This window comes from Phycodurus eques, chromosome 9 (assembly GCF_024500275.1).
Source record: "Phycodurus eques isolate BA_2022a chromosome 9, UOR_Pequ_1.1, whole genome shotgun sequence".
Classification (NCBI taxonomy): domain Eukaryota; kingdom Metazoa; phylum Chordata; class Actinopteri; order Syngnathiformes; family Syngnathidae; genus Phycodurus; species Phycodurus eques.
Window position 1 is genome coordinate 27297143 of NC_084533.1, and position 17037 is coordinate 27314179.

The 17037-nt window shown below is 45.9% G+C and overlaps 1 protein-coding gene across 6 annotated transcripts in view; it reads right to left on the bottom strand.

Moving 5' to 3' along the window:
* Window positions 1-17037, bottom strand: part of htr4 (5-hydroxytryptamine receptor 4) — a 53463-nt gene that overhangs the window by 14394 nt on the left and 22032 nt on the right. For 5 of the 6 annotated variants that reach the window (XM_061685681.1, XM_061685677.1, XM_061685675.1 and 2 more), the window contains 3 exons: window positions 8049-8162; window positions 5987-6187; window positions 1691-1844 (listed from right to left, as the gene is read on the bottom strand). In XM_061685681.1, coding sequence (XP_061541665.1) covers window positions 1691-1844; window positions 5987-6187; window positions 8049-8162 — 469 coding nt within the window. The other variant, XM_061685680.1, reaches the window with a different exon arrangement.

Consider the following 17037-nt stretch of genomic DNA (forward strand, 5'->3'; position numbering starts at 1 on the left):
TGCCGGATATGCGGACCAAACTCTGACTCCGGTCGTACAGGGACCGAACAGCCCGTATCAGGGTGTTCGGTACCCCATACTCCCGAAGCACCCACCGCAGGACTTCACGACGGACACGGTCGAACGCCTTCTCCAAGTCCACAAAACACATGTAGTCTGGTTGGGCGAACTCCCATGCAGTCTCGAGGACCCTGCCGAGGGTGTAGAGCTGGCCCACTGTTCCACGGCCAGGACGAAAACCACACTGCTCCTCCTGAATCTGAGATTCGACTTCCCCTGTCCAGCACCCCTGAACGGATCTTACCAGGGAGGCTGAGGGGTGTGATCCCCCTGTAGTTGGAACACACCCTCCGGTGGGGGACCACCAGCCCAGTCTGCCAATCCAGAGGCACTGTCCCCGATGTCCACGCGATGTTGCAGAGGCGTGTCAACCGGGACAGGCCCACAACATCCAGAGCCTTTAGGAACTCCGGGCGAATCTCATCCACCCCCGGGGTCTTGCCACCGAGGAGCTTTTTAACCACCTGGGTGACCTCAATCCCAGAGATAGGAGAGCCCGCCTCAGAGAACCCACACTCTGCTTCCTCATGGGAAGGCGTGCCGGTGGAGTCGAGGAGGTCTTCGAAGTATTCTCCCCACCGACTCACGACGTCCCGAGTCGAGGTCAGCAGCGCCCCATCCCCACTATACACGGTGTTGGTGGTGCACTGCTTCCCCCTCCTGAGACGCCGGACGGTGGACCAGAATTTCCTCGAAGCCGCCCGGAAGTCTTTCTCCGTGGCCTCACCGAACTCCTCCCTTGCCCGAGTTTTTGCTTCAGCGACCACCAAAGCCGCCTTTCGCTTGGCCAGCCGGTACCCGTCGGCATCCCAGAGGCATAAAATGCTTTATTTTTACACGTGAAAAAGTTGCAATCTTGAAAAAGTGATGTCACATTTTTGTGATGGGGAAAAAAATAAAAATAATAAAAAAAGCAATCGTACGGTAATAATGTATTTTTCCGAGAGAAAAAAAAAAAAAGTTGAATCTTACGAATATTTGTCATACAAATTGTCAGTCTAACAGAAATAAATTCCCACTTTTCTAGAATTTTCTTTTGAGAATCTTACAGGAATAAAGTCAATTAATAGAATTTGTAAGCGTTCATTCATTATAATCTTACCACAATTTTCTTTTAGATTTTAAATCTTACAAGATAAAAAAATTGCTGTCTCACAAGGATAATGTTGCAATCATAAAAATAAAATAAGACATTTTAACGTTGTCCGAAAAAGTTGTAATATTATGATTATGAAGTTATATTTATAAAAAAAGAAAAAAAAAGAAAAAGAAAAATACTCAGAGCATTAAAATTGCAATACAAATAATATTGCATTTGCGGAAGAAAAAAGCCATAATCTTATGAGAATGTCATATTTATTTTTACAAAAATAATAATCATAAAAAAACTATCCTGAGAATGAAGTTTTAATGCTTGAGCTAGCGCAGAAGAAACTCTTATGATGAAAAAAATCAATAAAATCTGAATTCCCCCCCCGCCCAATTTTCCAAGAAAATACCTTTTTTTTTTCCACGAAAAAAAGTTTGGCAATCTTACGAAAAACAAATCCCAAGATGTCGGTATTCGTCAGTATGACGAAGGGCACGGTAAGCGAGCACAACAGGATGCGGCGGGCGCGTGCCCGCTCACCACGTGGTCGATGCCGATGGCGTTCCATCCTTGCATGATGGGCAGGAAGGAGATGAAGGCGGGGATCACCCAGCAGCCGCCGATCATCAGCGCCACGCGCGTGGGCGTCATCTTGTTGCGGTACACCAGAGGCTGGCAGCAGATGGCGTAGTACCTGCGACACAGACGCGGCATAAAGATAATGGATTAAAAAAGTAAAAAAAAAAAAAAAAAAAAAAAAACACAATCCCAACAAGTGTAAACGTTTATTATAGAACGACGTACACATGTTCTGGATGCTAGCAACAAGGATATAAAAGGCTCGGCTTGCGCGAGTCCCGGTTATGGCACGTGCTTGTTGCTAGGCAGAGTTCAGGCTTGGCGACGACACATTGATTGTGCAAGTGCTCTGTATTAAATATAAACTAGATCTTGGAAAAAACAATGCTGGATCCCCAAATGCAGACTCACCAACTGAACATTTGCTTCCATTAAGGATTGCGTTGCCTGACGCAATTAGTGATCTTTAATCCATCAGTGTGCTGACCCCACTTCCTGTTTATGAGTGACTATTGACGAGTATTGATTGGAAACCCCCGACAACAGCCCGGCGTCTGCTCTCCCACAACTTTGTCGTCCGCTGAGTTTGAAGCTTCACGTCACACGTCGACCAGTTGTAAACCGCACGAAGAACGCATCTGGATCGCGATTTGACTGGGTGGAGACCAAACCTGGATCACGTGGGGACTATATGTGGATTTACATTCTAGACCAGAGCTAGGCTATTTGAAGATCAAATCTGGTCCACAGGTAAACTAGCTGTAGATCAGATCTGGATCACATTTGGACTGTATGTGGATTCAATGTGGACTGGCTCCACATCTATGTCATATCTGGACCAAATATGGACTATATGAGGATCACATCTGGACCAAATATGTCTATGTAGATTTCAGAGTATATATAGACTACTCTAAATCTGGACCACATGTAGACCACATGTAGCTCATGGATACAATCTGGATCACATGTCGACGAGATGGAGAATGATTAAAACTAGATCACATATAAATTGTATGTGGCTTACAACTGGACTATATGACGATCAGATCTGATGTAGATCAAATATAGACCATGTATAGACTATATCTGGATCAAACCTGGATCACATTTAGATGGTTTTGTCGAGAATATGAAGATCGGGCCGCAAGTAGATTATATGTAGATCACAACTGGGCCGCATCTACACTATATTGATATCACATCTGGACCAAATATAGACGAGATGTAGATCAAATCTGGACCGTGTATAGAGTCTATGTGGATCAAATCCGGATCGCATATGGACTATACCGTATGTGGATCGATCTGGATCTCTACATACGTAGATGATATGACGACCACATCTGGACTACATGAAGATGTTAGAATATGCGGATATACTGCATGTCATTTAACAGCATTATTCATCTGTGTCGTTGTTGCCATACGAACGATATCATACTAATTCCTACAGTGTACGCGCTCGTGTAAGTTTCTTCTGTGAGACAGCACGCATGTCAAGACTCCATAAATTGCAGTAGTAGCGCAACTAAAAAAAACAAACAAACAGGAAGAAAAAAAAAAAGCTCCAAATGTTTTATGATATTGGAGCACGCGGCGTGTCTTCGTTCTGCTCTTTTGCAGCTCGACGTCCGTCTTCATTCCCTCATTCCTCCGTTGCTGTTTTTTGGAAGGAAGGAGACGTTTTGTGGCGCAGCTGCTCACTTGACTTCTCCCATTTTTTTTGGTTTCTTCTGTGTTTCCCATCCTGTTATCTTCTCGCCGCCGCGGGCGACACGCGGCGCTCTTTCTGTTTGATTGTGAAGGCTGCGACGCAAACAGCGGACTTGGCGCGTCTCCTCGTCTTCATACAACAAAGCGCTCCGTGCGCTACGACGGGACAAAGCCGTGACCGAGAGCGAGTGCTCAACAAACGCGGATGTTGAACACAGGGCGACGTGTAGACTGCATTTCGATCAAATCAAGTCGATCAAATCTATAAAGATCAAATCTGGACCAAGTATTGGACTATATGTGTATCATATTTGGAGCACACCTGGACTCTGAAGATGACATCTGTATCACATGAACTATAAAGTTGGTCGCAAAGAGCCCTGACTATCCAACAACACAATTCTGGTGGGTAGAAATGCTGAGTGGCTAGTAACTCTGGGAAACCACGAGCCACAGTGGCTGGTGAGCCAAAAAAGGACACTTCAAGCCCTGCATGCGTAAGTCCCACATCAACGATCCACAAAGGCGTCTGCATGTTGCCTTCAAAGGCGCTCGCAAGGAGACAAATGCGGATCAAAACGACATGGACGCCCACTGAGAGAGACACAACTTTGGTTCATCTCTCCAAGGTGCCCCGATACAACCTGAGGCCATTCGCTAGGCAGCGCTAATTACTGTCCTGTAAACGGATTTGACCTGGGGGGCAGCATCAACGCTTCATTAATGTTTTAGCACGCACATCAAGGTCACCTAAATAAAACCCACCGCAGCAGAGAAGTTTGCCAATGTAAAGCGGGCGCAACTCTCAAATGAGGGACACAAACGTGAGCTACGCTAGCAGGAGAAGCTAACGGGAAATTTTGAGTGCACCGCAAAAATCCCACCGCTGCAAAATGGCCTAACCGCAGCCCGAGTCTTCACTTCCGCGTTCCTTCCAACGCGATAGTTATTAGCGCGACCAGCCGGTGAGAGGAGAGATCGCATTAATCGCACGACGTCGACATCGCGCATACATGTGCCGCGCGAGGTGGCGGTTAGCGTGACTAACCGGCGAGAAACACATGGAAGTATAATGAAGAAAAAGCCGGCGAGAGAGGGGAGGAGACACGTTGTGACGATGACCAGCGCGGGGGGTCCTGCGGGGGCCAACCAAAAGCGATTACCTCACAATGAATTGCCGACAGAAGGTTCCGGGGACGCGGAGGCGGCCGCGCGATGTACAGGCCAGCGTCGAGCCCTCTCAACATAAATCCTCTTTTGATTTCGAGCATAAATCAACTTGATTTCTTTGGCACTACAGTACATCCGCTCTTGATTGATACATTTATTTATTGATTTATTTTGCATGAAGCCTGTTTTGAATTTCTTAGGTCATAAATCCACTTTTGATTTCTTTAAGAATGAATCAGTTTTTATTTCTTTGGGCATACATTTCCTCTTGATTTCTTGGGGCATAAATCGGCTTTTGTGTTTGTCATATACTCGTTGATTTCTTTGAGGATGAATCCTCTCGATTTTGGAGGGCTTGACCTGTGAATGATCTTTGAAAATCGGTGAATCCGGTTGATTTCTTTGGGAATGAATCTGCTCTTCAATTTCTTTTTTTTTTTTTTTTTTTTTTTTTTTTTTTGTTAACATGAATCCCGTTTTAATTTCTTAGGAGAAAAATCATCTTGTGATTTGTTTGACTATAAATCAGTGTTTTTATTTCACTGCACATGACTGCTCGTGATCTTTATGTGCATTTATTTCTTTAATCAGGGTTCTCATTCAAATCAGCAATCTCTTTTGCCAAGATAGCGGCATGCAATTTCAGACTATCACAATAAAGTCCCTGCAAAGTCACAATAAAAATGTCTCATCAATCTGACACACCAAGAGAAAAAAGTTTCAACGACACTGCCAAATTTAATTGATTTTTAATCAGCAAGTATATCAAATAAAACTTCAATGATGGTTTTATAAAGCAGGTGAGGAAACAAGTTCTTTAATTTGGGCCTTTTTTTAAAGGCTTTTCCAGGAAAGTGAAGCAAAGCATGAGAAAGCCTTTTTTTTTTTTTTTTTTTAATCCCCTCAAGTTCAACTCTTGAAATCGGAACAGAGGGCATCGCCTCTCGAGATCTGAGACTATAATTGCTAACAGATCGTTTGTACAATCCAAGAGCAGACGTAAGTCGGGAGCACAACGGGGACAGCCTTGGAAATGAAAAGACATCAGGAATTTGATTTAGCAGTTATTCAGAATAAATGCTCATTTATTACTTTTGCCGTTCTTGAATGGTATTGCATCAATTTAGTTTAGATTTCCTCGAGCATAAATGTGTATTTTCTTTCTCTCTTTTCAAAAGCACTTGCTTTTGACTTTGGATTTCTTGAGGCATAATTGCACTCTTATTTCTTTGTTTCTGATAAATTCCTGCCTATATTTGCTGCCCCCCCCCCCCCCCTCCCACCATTTTTTGGACATAAAATGCTTTTGATTTATTTGGGCATAAAACAGAGAGAGAAGACGAGACGAGCGTTGAGCCGCCGAGTGCTGACCTGTCGAGGGCGATGCAGCACAGGTGCATGATGGAGGCGGTGGTGAGCAGCACATCCAGCGAGGTGCGCACCAGGCAGAAGGTCTCGCCGTAGATCCACTGCTGGTGCACCAGGTCGATGGCGCCGAACGGCATCACCAGCAGCGACACCAGCAGGTCGGCGAAGGCCAGCGACACGATGAAGTAGTTGGTCTTGATTTTCCTGCCGAGGACGCGCGCAAATGATGTCACGTGCTTTTCGGTGTGCGTTTATTGTCACTCTTTGGTCAGTGTTAACAATACAGAGCGGCTCGCGGGGGTCTTGGCGCAAACGAGCCCTCCAGTGACGCAACCCTGACTCACGTAGGCCGAAATGCTGAGTCACGTGCAATGCGAGGCTGCTATTAACAAAATGCACGCCCACGCCAAGCTTTTTGCTTCTTACTCAAATGCTGCAGCTTTTTATGAAGGCAGCAGAATGAAAGTATATTTGAATGTTAGACGTTTTTGTTTTGTTTTTTAAAATAAAAAGCATAAAATAAAATTCCCCCTCACTGCAGGATGGACAAACTAAGAGCTGCTACATATACAAAAAAAAAAACAAGAGAACATCTTTTTAAATGAATTCAAACCATCTGTAAAAAAATAGCCTCAAATTACATCCATCCATCCATTTTCAACACCGCTTATCCTGGTGAGGGTCGCTGGAGCCCATCCCGGCCGACAGGCGGACGACACCCTGAACTGGTCGCCGGTCAGTCGGAGGACACATATAGACACGGACAACCATTCGCGCTCACATTCACACCGTCACCGAGTGGGAACTGAACCCGCGCTGCCCGCATCAAAGTCAGGCGAGTGTAGCCCTTCGCCGTCAGTGACTCACCTCAAGCTACATTAAAATTTGAATTAAAAAAAAAACCAGAATGCATTTTTATTTTATTTTATGAATGTAATCATGTAAGTCAAATTTCTAATACAAAATTCTAATACATTGCTACATTTTCATTTTCTAATGCATTTTCATCCCAAGTGAATACACTACACCTCACCTCACATCTCATTAAATTCAATAAAAACAGTAACAGTTAACAATTCGATTTTTAAAAAAATGATCTTCTGTATTTTAAATCAATACACGAATCAAACTTATAAAATGAAATAAAATGTCCCCTGATGCCTCTTCATAATTGACTAATATTTAAAAAAAATATTATTTTTTTATGAAAAAACAAACAAACACTGTCATATAAAACACACGCATTGCATGAGTGTGTGTGTGTGTGTGTGTGTGTGTATGTTTTCTGGTGGACTGAGAGGCAACGAGGCAAGACAACACCAAGATGGTGTGTCATTGTTCTCCCCCTGGGGGAGGCCAGACGCCGCAGCACACTTTCCCTGTGCGTACACAGCGCGCACGCCACTTTCATCCGCACGTGTGACACGCACCTGCCGCCATGTTCGCCCCACTACGCCTCTTTTAAACGTCATGTTTCCAACCCAAAATCAAAGGTGGCACAAACACACACACACACACACACACACACACACAAGGACACGAAGTGACCGCCATCTTAACAGGAAATGACACGCCAAGAGAAAATGGAGGTGAAGAGAAGAACGAAGTGACAATTGATGTGACAGCTTTCTCCCACAGGACCATGTGACCTCACAATGACTACTCATCTTGTTAAATCTACACACACGCACGCACGCACACACACACACAGTTAATTTAAAGATACTCAAATGACCGTCGGTGGTTAATTGGAGCCTGAGTTGTATAGCGTCCTAATTATACCGTATATAAGCAAAGTTCAGATGTTCTGGTCGGCTTTTCCTTACATTTTTTTGCTTTCTTGCAGACGTTTTTTGGGCTAACATTGACCGCCATTTGGAACTGTTCATAATTCCCTCCACCTTGGCTAAGACCCAGTTCCAGCAGAAGTCAAACTTCTCCAGAGCTTGTTGCTGCCACCGCCACGCTTCACTGTAGGTGCGCGGGTAAGACAGACAGACAGACAAACAAACAAACAAACAAAAAACAAACAAATAGAAGCTTGTAGAGTCAAAAGGCGTGCTACCTGAGTTGTCTGTCCTTGCAGACAGCCACCATGACCAGCAGGTTTCCCAGGATGCTCATCGCCATGACCAGAGACAGGAAGCAGATGAGGGCCATCCGCTTTGGCATGCTGTTGCTATGGAAACAACCACACAAACAGGTCAGCAACAACTCTCTTCCCCACCCCTTCTTTTTCTGCCAATCACTGCGCTAACCGATGAAACCGCTTCGAAACTGGGTTTGAAAATAGACTTAAGGCTCTCGCACGCGGCTGCGTTAACGAGCACATCAAAGACGGTTAAGGATTCAAAGTTGGGTTTTTAGGGATGTTGAAGTTGAAAAGTAGGGTCGTTTTCAATTAGAAGTTAAGGTATCAAGTTAGGGTTTGAAATGACGGTTTTTAAAGCAGGGTTTCAAAATGTGGACTTCATCGAGGGTTCGCTTTTCAGATTAAGGTTTCGAGACAGAAATGGGGTTTTAAACAGGGATTAGGGTTTCAAGTTAGGGTTTCATGTCTGGGTTAGGGTTCCAAATTAGGTTTGAAAACTGGGGTTTGAAATTCAAAGTAGGGTGTTAAACGTGGATTGAAAACAGACTTCGCAAGACACTTCACATGCGGCGCTAACGAGCACGCGAAAGTGTCGCTAGGCACCAAAGTGAAGATCAAAGTAATGGCGTTTGGTAGGTTTTCTGCCGCTGATCAAAGCGCACGCCTCGTGAGAGCGCCGCGAGACTTTCGCTGAGCCGATGTGTCAGGGTGCGCGGCGGGGTCACGATGCCCGTCGTGGCCCAATAATCACAATGAACGCAAATGGTGCGTTGAGCGACGCTTTCAGATGCGAGAATTAAAAAAAAGCAGGGACGACGGCCCCGGAGCTAGGCCGTGTTAGCATGAAAGATAACTCGTTTGATTTGGTCACGTCACACAGGTGTCACTTGTTGCTAGGCGGGAATTTCCAAAAGCCCAGTAAACAAATTGGGACTAGAAAATGTGTCATTTCCATGGTAACTCGGGGGCACGCAGCAAAGAAAGGACACGGAGAGCCGACAGGAATCGATATGCGCTGTGACGGTTGCAAGGTAGGGTTTGAAATGAGGGTTTGCAGCCAGCTTCAGGCTTTAGGCTTTCAAAGTTGGGTTTCATGTCAGGGTTTGGGTTTTAAAAGAGGGTTAGAGTTTCAAATTTGGGTTTCAAGCCAGGGTTAGGGTTTAAATGTAGGGTCAACGAGTTTTACAGTTTCAATTAGGAGTCTCAAACAATTTCCAGGGTTCAAAAGTACAGTTTTTAGGCTCTGTTTGGATTTCACAGTTATTTAGGCTTTAACGTAAGGGTTAAAAAGGGTTAGGGTTTGAAATCATTGTTTCAAGGAACGGTGAAGGTTTCAAAGTAGGTTTTGACCACGTTTTAGGGTTCAAAATAGTGGTTTCAACTAGGTTCAAGGTTTTACAGTTGGGTTTCAAGTCAAAGTTAGGATTTTGAAAGACAGTCTACGGTCTCAAACAAGGTTCGGGGATTTCTATGTCGGGATTCTAGGCACAGTTTTATATTAGGGTTTCACGTCAGGGTTAACAAGCGTTAGGGTTTCTAATTTAGGGTTTGAAGCAATGCTGAGAATTTAAAAGTAAGGTCTGAACAAGTGTTAGGGTTTTAAATGAGAGTATTAAACAATGTTTAGGGTTTTAAAGAAGGGTTTCAAGCCACGTGGTCTGCGTTTGCAAAATGTAAAGTGGTGTTTACGTTTTCTGCTCCTCGCTGTAGAAAGGGTTGCGCGCATTCAAAAGACGCCAGGAGAAAAGCAATCCGCAACATATGCACAGCGCTGCAATGGAGATAAAGATGTAAGTTGGCAGAACTCAAATTATATTTGAGTACTAATGAAACGGTTTTCAGATTTGCTGACAACCGTGGCTAAATCCACCCGTAATCAAATGATATAATTATTAACAACTACTTGTTTTGCCCGGCCTATTGTGCTGTTTGATGTGTGTAAACAATTTCTTCTGGCTCCTCACTGCAATTCTCGGCGACTCTTCCGCCCTCTGTCTGCAGAACGTCGCGGCAGCACTTAGACAATGAATGGGTTGGTTGACGGCGCTGTGCGAAAAAAAACCAATGCGAAAAAGGCCTTTACAGTTTGAAACGCAGTCCATCATCATGTATAAGACCCTAAAATAACATGACTTCTGATGACAGTCTATGTCTGATATGCGACATTGCTTTAATTTCAACTAAAAAGATTAGAAATAATTAAATTCCTTGGAATAATATGAGGCTCTTTCAGAGTTGACGTCACCCCCCCGTCTCTGGCAGAAATAACTACACGAAAATGGCTGTTATTATCATCTTTGTCATAATTGCGCAGCTCATCGCCGCCGCAGGCCAATGAACACTATTCAAACAATTATAATAATCTTGAAGCCTCCATGTGGATCTGTTGCAGGATCTGTAACGAACCTCAGTCTAAACAGTAAAAGAGTGATTGACAGCTGTGAAAATAGGCTGTGCCTCCACACGATCCGATGTTAATCTCGCACAATTTGTGTGAGATTAACATCGGATCGTTTTCATACCGCGATAGGAACAAGTTATTACTACCATCGCAACGATGATTATTTCCCCCCTCAAGCCATGAGCCGCATCTCTAAAATACGACATTTAAAGTGCTACGCTGCGTGTAAAACTGTCACTTCAAAGATGAAAGGTAAGCATAGCTGCGTTATTTTGTTTGATGAACAGATGAGCGTTAACCAGAGGTGGGAGTAACTCACATATGTGCAAATTACAAGCAAGTCTCAAGTCACTGGAATAAATAAATTACAAAAGTGGAGCAAGTCGAGTCTGCATTCCTCCTGTGTCTTCTACTTTAATTAAATCACTCGGTCGGGTTTGTTTATTTATTCAGAAGCACTGACTCTAGACAACAGACAATTGTCATTAAATTCAAGATTATGTTTCATATGCTGTGCTCTGAATTTTGAAAAGAGAGCTTTATCACAGAGCCGACACAATAGATGACATTTTAATGGTGAAACCTCAATAAACACGTTCAGTGGTATGGAAATTATATTCACACCTAGCCACTCACAATTTGTACTGTACTTGCTAATTGGTGGAACGCACTTTTGGCGCCGACTCTTTCGTCATGCCCGCAAAGGTCTCCGCACTTTTTTTTTTTTTTTTTTTTTTTTTTTTTAAATCTCCACAACTGACCGCTAGCAACGCCGCTTCACTTCTGCTGCATTCAGCGGTTGGCATTATATTTTAGGCACTACTTTCTGCTCCACAGTGCACACCTTTTCGTTTCGCCTCATGAGTAAATGAGAGAGCGAGAGAGAAAAAAAGAAGAGTTTTGTGTGCTTATGAATATATATATATAAAATTATTGAATTACGCTAGCACATGCACAAAGCGGAATAATTATTTGAAAAAACAAATAAAATACAGATAATACGCAATGTTTTGATCATATGGGTAGCAGCAAATCAATGGTGCGCATTATACATAGGTAGAAGGGTTTTCCAGACTTTTGGGGTCAACTCTGAGGGTGCGTGTTATACAGGAGAAAAAAATCAGATACGCATAATTATCATGTGATGGCTCCATTTCAAAAACTGGAGTGGATCCTATCATAATTACAGTGACCTGTATTGCATCATAATTGGAGTGTAGAAGGGGTTTTGAGCAATGTTTATGGTTTTAAATGAGGGCTTCAAGCCAATATTAGGGCTTTAAACAGGATTTTTAGGGAAGGTTAGACTTGCAAATCAAGGTGGAAACCGGGATTTGGTTTTTAAAGCATTTGAATAGTAAGGGTGAGATCGAATCCTGAATAATGTCCCTAACGGCCCCTCACACCATTGCCCCACATTACAATAAATTTGTAAATGTGGGGCAATGTTATTGTTACATTACAATAACATTGCCCCACATTTTTACAATAAAAAAGGATAGGGAGAGATGTCAGGAAAAGATAGTCAAAAACCCAGGAAAACAAAACCCTACTCCAGTAGGAACCCCCTCCCCACCTTCCTGCCAATGCAAAAGGACCACTATATGATATTTATGTTTACAAGGTATCAATGTATATCTACTGTGTAAATAAACATCCTTGACCAGTCCAGGCGGCACGGTGGGCGACCGGTTAGAGCGTGTGCCTCACAGTTCTGAGGTCCGGGGTTCAATCCCCGGTCCCGCCTGTGTGGAGTTTGCATGTCCTCCCCGTGCCTGCGTGGGTTTTCTCCGGGCACTCCGGTTTCCTCCCACATCCCAAAAAACATGCTTGGTAGGTTAATTGACAAGTCGAAATTGCCCGTGGGTGTGAGTGTTTCTTTGTTTGTGAAGTGAGTTGAGGAGCTTCGTTCAAACATAAGTCATCTTTTTGTGGCGTCAAGACGCAATCACAGTACATTTATTTCGCAAATGTCCGCTCCAAACGCCGAAACGTAATGTTTTGCACGCACAGCGCGACTCCACTCTGAGATGCGACGAGCGAACCTCGCGCGTCAGGAAGCGTTCACGTTCGCCTCCGGTCGCGTTCCACGCCGTCGAGCATCTTCCTCCCTTTCCCATTCATGAAAAGCTCACCGGCGAGCAAGTTGGCTAACGCTAGCCGTGTCAATGAGATGATAAACACACTGGCGCCGAATCTCAATTCCACCAAGAGAGAGGAACTCCAGGCGGTGTTTTGCCCGAAGCAGCTTGTCAGCAAGCGTTAGCCGAATGATTTTTTTGACATCGTTGTCTCATGTGAACTGTTTGCTACAGCAGAAGAGCGCAGGACACATTTTCCATTTGCAGCTATACGGAAACATGAATGTTCCCCTGCCGACGACGTATTTGCAGCAAGAAGGCTACGATTCCTTGACTCTTTATTTGGGTATGCACTTTAAAAAAAAACATTGTAAATCATTCTTGGGGCGCCCTCATTTGTGACCCAAAACTCCAAAAGTAGAATTAAAAAGGGCTAAAAGTTGCTCTCAAGTGAGCAATTTTGGATTTTCTTTTTTTCAATAAGGTGTGACAATGTTGTGGCTCCGTTGTCGTGGCAACCCAAAGCCACTTCATAAAACGGAAATGAAAGGCGCTCTGGAAGTGCTCGCGCCACACAATCACCCACAATCAAGCAGATCAGACGCGACTACGGCACGGCCGTAACGGAACGAGGCGGCCGAACTTTACTCCCGCACTTTCGTGCGGAAAACGCCACAAAAACTTTACAGGCAGGAAATCTTGCGACACCGACAATCAATGATGACTATTTACCCACTGATTTAAGCGACGCGTATTAGATATGATATTATAAAGGCTGGTAAATGTACAAACATTTTCCTTGTTCGGGTCACTTACGGTATTACCACTGGTTATGGTTAAACCCAGTCTTACGGTTTTGTTAAAGTTAGATTTCGAAACAGGATCAGGGTTTCATTAAAGTAGGGTTTTAACTGGGGTTTGCGGACAGGGTTACGGTTTTAAACAAGGGTTTAAGGTTCCAAATTGGGCTTTCAGGGAGGTTTCGTGGAAGGTTTAGGTTTCAAGACAGAATTAGCGTTTCAAAATAGAGTTTTAAGCGTGGGCTCAAGTTTTAAGGTGAGGTTTCTAAACTGTGTTTGGGTTCCTTTCTTCTTTCTTCTTTTTCTTTTGCTTTGGGGGCTGATTTTTTTTCGGGGGGGGAAAAAAACTCACAGGTGCCGGGATGATAAACGAGGAAGCTTCTGTCTGCGTTAACACGCGACCTTCCCCGTCGGGACCAATCGTTCGGAAAAGACAGGGCGCCCGCGGCAGGAGCGCAAGGAGAAGGGAAACGTGGCGAAAAAGGTGGAAAGACGACGCCGGTAGAGGAGGAGAAAGTGCTGATACGTCGGTGAATGAATTCAGGACAATCTTTCTTATTGCGATTTTGGTTTAGAATATTTCCAAATCCCACTGGACGCATCGTCTCTGAGGCCAAAGTAGGGTTTTCAAACCACAGGTAAGGTTTCAAACGAGGGCTAGGCTTTCCAATTTGGCTTTCAAGCCACGGTCGGAGTTTCAAACAAGGGTTAAGGTTTCGGACTAGGATATCGAGCCCTGTTTAGGGTTTCAATCAAGGCTGTGGGTTGCAAATTTGGATTTCAATTCAGGGTCAAGGTCGCAAGTTAAAGTCGCCAAGTCGGTTTCAGACTACAGTTGCGGTTCTGTTGGAGGTTTTCACTTCATGGTTGGAATTTCTTCTCTTTTCTTGTCTCACTACTTTTGTCGCCTGATCCGAACGAACAAGTTCAAGTTGTGCGCAATTATTTGTACCCATTACAAAGAATGAAAAGCAAAAAAGATCAAACATTGACCCAGTGAAACGTGCCATCCGTGCTTTGATTTCTTTGAAGACCGACATGTCTTTATCGCGCCCCCCCCCCCACACACACACACTTATCATCATGCTGAACTGAAATAAATAAATAGTGGGCCATGATTGCGGCAGTCTTTTAAGCGAAACAGGCTCCAGGCTGAAAGAGGTTTTGCAAAGTGTACGAAAAGAAAGAAAGGAAGGAAAAGAATACGTGCTTGTTCTCCATTAGAGCGGACAGCCTGAGGCCACCACGACAGCAGCGCAAACATGAAACCATCGCAAGCACAGAATTCATTCACTGGGATTCTTTTTGTAATGGAAAACATTTAGATTGGATGATCTGCGCGGCACGGTGGACGACTGGTTAGAGCGTCGCCTCACAGTTTTTAGGATGCGGGGTTCAATCCCCGGCCCCGCCTGTGTGGAGTTTGCATGTTCTCTCCGGGCACAGAATTGCTCTGGCTGCTTTCTGCTCACTTGTTGCTAGGCAGGATACATAGGTAAGTCAAAACTGTCCTGTAGGCCACTGAAAATATTTTTGCATTTACGGCGAAAGCTATAAGCGAGCTTGTACAATTAGGAATTTAACTAAAATGTCCGTTAAAAAAAAAAAAAGAAAATCTCAAAAGTCGTCGAACGTCTACTGCTTCTTCGTACTGTGAGCCATCTGTAGCCAAAGTTGAGTTAGATGGAAGGACCAATTTTGTCAAAATAATGATTTGTTGAAAAAGGCAGTGGCCCGGCCCGGCCCACATCGGGTCGATGGCCCACTGGCTCGACGTCATGATAGAAGCTGCTGAAGTCACTACCGACCGAAAGAATTCCTAAACACAGCTATATCGACGCTACACAGTGGAAGACTATTAGTTTCGTTAACCCACGTGAGATTCATATTTAAATCTTATGACATCATTCAAATAACATACTGTACATATTATACCCCTCCTTGAGCCGTCACCTTGTCGTGGTGGAGGGGTTTGTGTGTCCCAGTGATCCTAGGAGCTAAGTTGTCTGGGGCTTTCTGCCCCTGGCAGGGTCACCCATGACAAACAGGTCCTAGGCGAGGGACCAGACAAAGCACGGCTCAAAGGCCCCTAATGATGACGACAACCAATGGACTTCGTTTTCCCTTGCCCGGACGCGGGTCACCGGGGCCCTCCGCTGGAGCCAGGCCTGGTGGTGGGGCTCGAAGGCGAGCGCCCGGTGGCCGGGCACAGCCCGAAAGGGTAACGGGGGTCCCCCTTCCCATGGGCTCACCACCTGTGGGAGGGGCCACAGGGGTCGGGTGCAGTGCGAGTGGGGGCGGTGGCCGAAGGCGGGGACCTTGGCGATCCGATCCCCGGCTACAGAAGCTGGCTCTAGGGACGTGGAATGTCACCTCTCTGGCAGGGAAGGAGCCCGAGCTGGTGTGTGAGGTCGAGAAGTTCCGACTAGATATAGTCGGACTCGCCTCCACACCATACCCACACCTGCGCCGAGCAGGTGTGGGTATACTTATTGCCCCCCGGCTCGGCACCTGTACGTTGGGGTTCACCCCGGTGGACGAGAGGGTAGCCTCCCTCCGCCTTCGGGTGGGGGCGGACGGGTCCTGACTGTTGTTTGTGCCTATGCACCAAACAGCAGTTCAGAGTACCCACCCTTTTTGGAGTCCTTGGAGGGGGTGCTGGAGAGCGCCCCCGCTGGGGACTCCATTGTTCTGTTGGGGGACTTCAATGCTCACGTGGGCAATGACAGTGAGACCTGGAAGGGCGCGATTGGGAGGAACGCCCCCCCCCCCCCGATCAGAACCCGAGCGGTGTTCTGTTATTGGACTTCTGTGCTCGTCACGGATTGTCCGTAACGAACACCATATTCAAGCATAAGGGTGTCCACACGTGCACTTGGCACCAGGACACCCTAGGTCGCAGTTCGATGATCGACTTTGTGGTCGTGTCATCGGACTTGCGGCCGCATGTCTTGGACACTCGGGTGAAGAGAGGGGCGGAGCTGTCAACTGATCACCACCTGGTGGTGAGTTGGCTCCGACGGTGGGGGAAGATGCCGGTCCGACGTGGCAGGCCCAAACGTATTGTGAGGGTCTGCTGGGAGTTTCAACTCCCACCTCCGACAGAACTTTGCTCATGTTCCGGGGGAGGCTGGGGACATCGAGTCCGAGTGGACCACGTTCCACGCCTCCATTGCTGAGGCGGCCGACCGGAGCTGTGGCCGTAAGGTGGTCGGTGCCTGTGGTGGCGGCAATCCCCGAACCCGTTGGTGGACACCAACGGTGAGGGATGCCGTCAAGCTGAAGAAGGAGTCCTATTGGGCCTTTTTGGCCTGTGGGACTCCTGAGGCAGCTGATGGGTACCGGGTGGCCAAGCGGAATGCAGCTCTGGTGGTCGCTGAAGCAAAAACTCGGGTATGGGAGGAGTTCGGTGAGGCCATGGAGAAAGACTTCCGGACGGCTTCGAGGAAATTTTGGTCCACGGTGAGGTGTTCCGGGCACGTCCCACCGGGAGGAGACCCCGGGGACGACCCAGGACACGCCGGAGAGACTACGTCCTTCGGCTGGCCTGGGAACGCCTCGGGATCCCTCCGGAAGAGCTGGATGAAGTGGCTGGGGAGAGGGAAGTCTGGGCGTCCCTGCTAAAGCTACTGCCCCCGCGACCCGACCCGGATAAGCGGTAGAAAATGGATGGATGGATG